The sequence below is a fragment of the Necator americanus genome, chromosome X, assembly GCF_031761385.1.
Source record: "Necator americanus strain Aroian chromosome X, whole genome shotgun sequence".
Lineage (NCBI taxonomy): Eukaryota > Metazoa > Nematoda > Chromadorea > Rhabditida > Ancylostomatidae > Necator > Necator americanus.
The window spans coordinates 3,465,133-3,472,874 of NC_087376.1; the positions used below are offsets into that span (position 1 = coordinate 3,465,133).

Here is a 7,742-nt window from a genome sequence, read left to right on the forward strand (position 1 = left end):
TGACAAATAAAATTTTAAGTTCTATAAACTAAAATAAACATGAAAGCTTACTAGATGTTTTTGAAAAAGGTCTAGTACAATAAACATGAGAAAACTTTCTGTACACTCAGGATTTTCATGATTTTGTTTTTAAATCTGATTTTTATGCAAGTAACGTCAAGAATATTTCCTAATCACGTCTAAAACTCGTTATTCACAAGATCCTGATATTGATGAGAGAGGAAATGAGCGGAAATCACAACGCATTTAAAATATATAAAACATTTCAATAATTTTACTAAGTGGAGGAACCGTAAGTTTAGATCGCTCTTGCATAATATGTACTTTAAAGCCTTTCGGTGGCAGAGAATCTTCTCAGTTAAATGAAATTTGTTTGTTTATTAAATCTGTTGTAAAAATGTTCAATTTCTAATTAGGTTGAGTTGTTGACCATACAGCTAAATAATTTTGTGATGCTGTAATTAATGTATTATTTGTAGGATGAAGTGATAAATCCACAATTCTTGCATCAACAGCCAATCTTTGTACAGCATTTCCACCATGTAGTCTAGCCCAAATATGTACTTCTTCACCAACAGCACTGAAATAGAATTTTTAGAGAATAAATTTAAAAAATACGATGAATTTTTATTACCTTGCAAGGAGGAACTCATTACTGCACAAGTATGCTTGTTCATTCAATAGCATCGCACCAGAAAAAGGAAATTTATCCAGGACCATTTTTTCCAGATCAACACAATATACACTGTACTAAAACAATTTCCTTCAGTAACAAATCATAAAAAGTTTAAAGTGGTAAACTTGTAGTGCTGTTGAGTAGTTAGAATACTTTTATACTGATACATTTTAATAATTTTAATAATAATTTAATTTAATAAATCATAATAAATCGTGTAACGACTCACTTTTGTCGTTGATGCAATCGCTCGAGTTTCGTAGCTAATAAATAATTGTCTGTAAGCAAATAATCAATTAATAAAAAAAGAAAAGATGGATTATTTCAAAGTAGAAGACGTTACTTGGCAGAAGATGAAAAAACGGAGAATCTGTCAGCTGAATTACGTCTGATCACTTGAGTAGTGATAGATTTATTGGCTTTGCTGTGTAACAGCAAAAATCCCTTGACTTCTTGGAAATGTGACTATTCTCCGGAGAGTTCTTCATAGAAACTACAGTAATCATTGCAATTCCTCGCCAGAAAACGGAAAAAATACGCGGATCTGCTTTTTTTCGTTGTGTGTTGAAGAATTACAGTAGGTACTGTAGTATACTCTTGCTGCTCGATGCCATGCTATTTGTTGTTTACAAAAACAAAGAAGTCTATATGCTTGTACACAATTACTTGGATAACTTATAGGTTTGTTTTATAAAAAGAAAAACAAGTTGTTTTCGCTGCTAAAAAAAAAGCTTTTCCCAAGAAATCCATGGGGTAAAATTCGAGGAGACCGTCTTACATCAAAATTGTTTTTTTAGGAATCAAGATCCGGAAAAGAAGCCGAATACAAAGTCATAAATTGAAGATTATAGGTCAGACACCTATGTACTAAGTGATGAAAGTGTAGGAAAAATGGAATTCGTTCACTCTTAGACAAAAAGGCAACAGTGTTGGAAAATTTCCCAGTATTGGAAGAATAATTCAGACATTAAGACAATTTTAGGATTAAGGGAATAAGTGTCCGACAAATGCTCCAAATTTCTCTTAGACAGATCTCAGACATATGAGCCAAGCTCAGTTATCTTCATCATAACCAAGGCATCGAGTGGGACGGGTGTAGCGCAGTCGGTAAGAGGTTACGCTGCGTCTGCACGATCGATCGATCAGAGGATCGAATCCGCCCAAGTGCCAACTGAACGTTCCATCCTTTAGGGGTAGAGAAATTGGTATCAGACTTGTCTGGGAGGATAAAAACACTTACTTAACACATCGGCTAGCCCTACCTAGTTACTGCACAGGTTAGTTACACGTTCGTTAACCTCAAACGATTCTCAGTTGAGGTGAACGCATCCCAAGCGGAATGATCAACGCCATACACTTTATTTTTTATGGTTACAGCATATCTCAGGATTTAATTCTGAGGCAAAATCCTCACGACAAAAAAAAAACTAAGTGAGGTAATATTGGATTCAGAGGTGCTCACTTCTTATCCACCGATATGGCAATGCTTGTGATAATCCCGTCCACTTCAATGTAATGATCTGGAGTGTCGACTCGACGAAGAACAAAATTCCAACCATCATCTTCTTCACTGAATTCATAGAGTATATTTTTGATAGTTGAACTTATTCCAGGATTTCCTGCTCACCTTTCCTCTTGTTCTGTTCTCTCGAAACGTTTCATTTCTAACGCTTCAGTGAACAAATTATGATCAATAAGTTTGAAACAAACTCGTCCAGAATTCTCACCATCCACAAATATGAGCATTTTTAAGAGGATCTCATGACAGATGCATTTGCATTCTAAATATTTTCAAAATCAAATAGATAGTTTTTGGATGTGTATGAGGCAGATTTGAGGAGGGAGGGAAATCGAAAGTGTGCGACTAGTCCTCAACTTTTAGGAAATTCTAATACGTAACCGTATGTCGTAAAAAAATTCGTGCCAATAAAGACCAATACAGTATGAAACTTGTTTTGAAACTAAAAAAAGGATAGAGTTGATTGCATTTTTTGTTTGATTTGAATGCGTAGAATAGCGCGGAGGAAAAAAATCCGAAATGGTCCCACATTCCTTACGAAATTATACGAAAATACGTCAATGTTCACGTTTTAATGTTGCATGATGGTCCCGTAACATCAAAAAATCAATAATTATAAGATTCAAAAAGGAAAACCCGACCAGCTGTAGTTTCATTATGTTCAGCACTGTTAGTGTGCTTCAAATAACAATCGAAGCATTGCTGTTGTGCATCGAGAACTCGTCGTAACTCAGATAAATCATTTGCGGTACTCGCCGAGAGTTCAAGTTCTGCCAATTTCTCTTCCAATGTCTTAAAACATATATATTTAATTTCTAAAAAATCTTTAGAAATTTCTTAGGAATAAAAAATAAGATTAAATACTTTGTTCTCCGAATCAGCTTCTTGGGTAAGCTGAAGTACTCGACGAAAACGTGAGGATACATAGTTTGAAATTAATGGGAATCGTAGTTTTCCTTCTTTGTTCAGGAATCTGAATAGCTGGAATTTGTTTGTGGGGAAATTTTTTAAAGGGAACTCGCATAATTTCTGAAAAAAAGAAACAAAAACATAATTCCTAAAACTTGAACTTTGACGAAATTCTAGTGACCTCTGCTGTTTCATGCTTCTGTTTCCTGTTTTGTGGCACACCTATGAGTGTATTCAAATAAATAAATTAATAATTACAACGTGGTAACTCATACAGGCAATAAATATCCATGCTAGAACAACTGCTACATCAAAATGTATTGGGTTGTTTTAAAAGTTCATTCGAATGTTCATAACTTTTTTATTTTTTGTTATTTAAACAATTGATTCCAAATAAGTTTGAATTACAAATGGTAATTGCACTGATTATTCGCAGTTATACATATTAAATATGTAAATTAAAGACGTTTTTTATCACTAATAAAAAAAACCTTCAAAAGATTGAAAGTCAAATTTGAAACTTATTTTTAATTTTTTAATTTTTTTCTGAACAATCGTACCACGAGTTGTGATATCGATTGTTTGCAACCCTACACTAAGGTCTTTTAATCCATAGTGTATTTGAGGACACCAACTCGTTGGCCTCAATTTCTCAGCCACCTCGATAAAGAGGTCGTCTCAGGAATGAAATTAAACATTATCTGACCTCTCTAACATTTATCCAAGAAATTGTTAGTATTACACAACATTTTCTGAGTTTCTTGTAATTTTTCTCGAAAATTCGAGCGATTTGTGAAATTACTATGAAATTAACATGGATATTAACAGTGAAAATGAAATGAATGAAAATGAAAATCATGAAATGAAATTATTAATGAAATTATTTTTTTCGGCCTAATTTTTGAGTAGACAGTACAAGACCACTATTTCGTTTGTTCCGCAGCACAAATGAATTTATTTCTTCGTTTCAGTTTACTGTAATTTTCATTCGCACATACCTGAGAAGTGGGCATAACACACCAGTAAGAGCTCCATTACGATCTTTTGGGACAGACATTAGCCATAATTGTGATATTGAGGAGGCAATCGCGGAACTTAATAGAGAGAAAAATAAAAATTGTTCGAATAATAAAAATCCATTTAGATTCAATCACCTCGATATAGAGGTGGTCTCAGGAATTAACTTAAACATTATCTGATCTCTCTAACGGAACTTAATAGAAGGAACAAAAAAAAAACTGTTCTTCGATCGTTCAATTCGATTCATAGCTTTTAAAGGAACTTTTTACATTTGAAAATGTGATAAATAATAATAAACAACAACAACAACAAAATAAGCAATAATAAATAATAATAAACAATAACAAACGACATTTTTTCCACTTTTTATGGTTTTTAGAGGTTCTAACGTAGAGCAATAGTGTTGAAAAAAAGGATTCTTATTTTTAGTAGACTTACTCCAGCACGTTTTCTTGAATATGAAGTCGTTTTTAAAAAAAAGAGAGGTATAGGATATGTAACTACATGCAAACACTTTTTAAAGTAACTGGACATTTTTTGGATTTGCCTTTTAAAACGAGGAATAGTACAATTTCAAAAAAAAGGTAAGAAGGTGAGACTGCATGGATAATTAAGAGCGTGACCTTCGGACACCGTAGAAATCGCTTTTTTTTTGTAAAAATAAATCCACAACGCCAGGAGGATTTAGCAAATAGAAAAAAATCGCTTGTGAAATTATTCACTATTTTTCCTATTTTTATTAGCTATTTTCTCTGGATGGCGACTACAATTATAATATAACAAGTGTTCCATTCTTAATATAGCTGGTTATTTAGAAAAAAAATAGAACTCCTATTCCACCAGATTGTGGATCGCCGGAGATCTATCCTCAGTGTCATTTTTTGAAGGTATTAGTTTAACAAAAATTAGTACAAAGCCTCATTATTTGAAATTCATTTCGAAATAAACAACTGTAGGGAGAAACTAACCTAAATCTGAATTGATAGATCTCTCCACATATCAAATAATCATTGTCAAACCAACATGCGACTCCAGGAGGTGAGCACGGTGAACGACAAATAAAGTGTACTTCTCCAGATGGATCTAAAGACTTACACAATCGGAGGAATCCTCGATTAATGTAATGACATTTGATACTACGCCGACAGTTATTTAAATGCATCAACCCACGAATCTGAGATGGTACGGATTTTAGGTGGAGTATTCTTATACGGGATCGTAGATTAAGGAGAGGGGAGTGATTCCGTCCATTTCTTCCTAATTGCCGTAAAAAACGGCCCAGAAGATACAGCTTCGAGCACTTCGGCGCGCTATTTTCTACAAGGAGTTCGATTGGAGCGCGCCAGTATTTTGCACACGCCATTTCTTCCGGGTTTTTTACGCCAATGAGCAGGAAATGGACGGAATCTCCCACCTTTCTATAATCTACGATCTCGTGTACGAATACTCCACCTGAAATTCGTACCACCTCAGATTCGTGGGGTGATACCTCTAAAATATTGTTTATAATAATCGATTTCAAGGAAACAGTTGTGCGGCTGCTGATTACCACGCACTTACATACTCATGAGTTTCAGTTTTTATGGAAATTACTTGTTATGGCGAGTTTGTAAGTATTAAAAATGAATCAGTGATCTATTTAACAGTAAATAGTGGTAAAATTGTCGTTCAAAAAGACACCTATTGAAAAAACTGCAAGTTCTCCTGAGCCATCTTGTCGCACTCCTGTCAACATCACCTAAAACCATAAAATCCGTAAAACTAAATCCATAAAACTTTTGAATTATTACTCACTATGATCAGAAGTAGAGCAAAAAACTGAAGAAAGGAAGGAAAGCATGTGTACCAGGTGAGGTTGTTTCGATTACTTTGATCTATTGTTTTTAATTTATTATTAGATTTATTAGGAGTGTTTTTATGGATTGATTGGTGTGACGTTTTCATGAAATGTTTTCTAACAGCGAAATGTGAGCGCATTTGGATAAGCGAGATTGGATTTTGAGGTAAATTAGCCGTTCATGGTTGATTATGCGGCACAGTAAAGGATTCCCCGCAACTTTAAAGAAGAGAAAGAAAACTGAACCAAATTGTGGAATAAAAGGACCAAAGTAAGGAATTTCCGTGAACAAATCTGAATCTGACTGCGGTTTTACTTTAACAGTAAAATTGAAACGAGAAAAGAAATCCAGAAAATATAGTTTGCTTGAAAAATGAGCACTGATGAAGAAAATGAGCATTGAGTTCTTGGTGGTCGCAGCAGATTATTTCGCTCTATTCACACTAATTTTTAGTGTTTCGGAAAAAATATCTATTTAGACGTCATTCTTAAATAAACAATAAAAAATTCACCTTCGATTCATCCGGGCAAAATTGTGCTGTGGTTATCTCTTGCCAATTAAGGGAATCTTTTAAGCATCGTTCGTGTAGAAATTCTAATGGATCAGAGCGGTAAACCTGAATAAAGGAAGTTTATAAAAAAAATACGAATACACTACTTTTAATATGAGAAAAAATAATTTTTAACGAGTAGACGTACACAAAAATGTGCTCCTTTGCCACAAACAATAAAAAATCCTCCGAAAGGTGAAAATATACAATGTCGTAAATCATAATCATAGTCGTTCACCACTTCCTTAAGAAATTTGGGAATATTTCGTTTGAAAAACATGAATTCGTCGTAGTAAGTAGAAGTGACCTGAAATAATGTTGAAACTATGTTAAAGGAAAAAAAAAGTAGGATTGTAGTAGATCAAAGAATTTTTCAGAAAGAAACTTTGTCCAGTGGAAAATAATTATTAAAAAAAAATAATATGGAAGCAAACCAATGGTTCCCAATTCCACCACGCGTAAACACCTTTTAAATGTTGTTTCCAGAGAATTTTATCCCTCATTACATGCCTCCAATGTACGCATACAGCACCACATGAAACAAGATCCTAAAAATCTTATCAGCGTTTTCTTCTGGACACTTTTAAGGATGTATAAAGAAATATTGAATAGTCTTACTTGATAGGATAATTGACGATATACATTCAAAAGAAGTTCATAAGGTATGGTATCCCACGTTAACTCAGGACGCATTATCCTATAAGGAATTTATGTTAAAATTATATAATCTAGAATATTCACATATGAAAAGGAGGAAAACTGATGAACACAGAAAATGTGAAAAGGTCAGGTGGAAAAGGACGGATTCGCGTGTTGGATTAGATCGATATGTTGCACAGCTGCTTCTCGAATGCGCTCTTAACCCTTTCGCTATTTACACAATAAGAACAAACAAAAAATAGTGGCCACCGTAGAGAATATGATGTCTTAATGACGTAAGATTTTCAAATAAAATGGGAATTTCGTCCAATCTTTTTGCTTTACTTCAAGGGTGATTTAAAGCAGTGATCTGAATTAATTTTTTTTTTCATTTACAGTTTTTTTTTCTATGAAGCTTCGCAAATTCTCTGAACATCCACGCATCCTTTCTTCTTTCCTTAATATCTCACTCTACAGCTCCTCATCGCTGAATATTCTTTTTTTTTCGCAGTTGAGGACAAAAAGTTCTCATTATTGCATTATTCAGCTCACTGCAGTAAATAATTCTACAGTATTTTGACAGATGAATAT

General features: G+C 33.7%; 1 protein-coding gene across 1 annotated transcript; it reads right to left on the minus strand.

The window, feature by feature from the left end:
• Positions 1–408: 408 nt before the first annotated feature.
• On the minus strand, positions 409–7,205 carry RB195_021377 (uncharacterized protein; the record flags this gene model as incomplete). The annotated part of the gene is made up of 14 exons (XM_064208089.1): positions 409–580; positions 635–750; positions 906–954; positions 2,139–2,246; positions 2,304–2,457; positions 2,837–2,987; positions 3,060–3,168; positions 4,103–4,198; positions 5,093–5,207; positions 5,805–5,862; positions 6,474–6,578; positions 6,661–6,819; positions 6,947–7,060; positions 7,131–7,205. The coding sequence occupies 14 exons, from the start codon at positions 7,203–7,205 to the stop codon at positions 409–411; spliced, it is 1,581 nt and encodes a 526-aa protein (XP_064063970.1).
• Between the last annotated feature and the right edge of the window lie 537 nt (positions 7,206–7,742).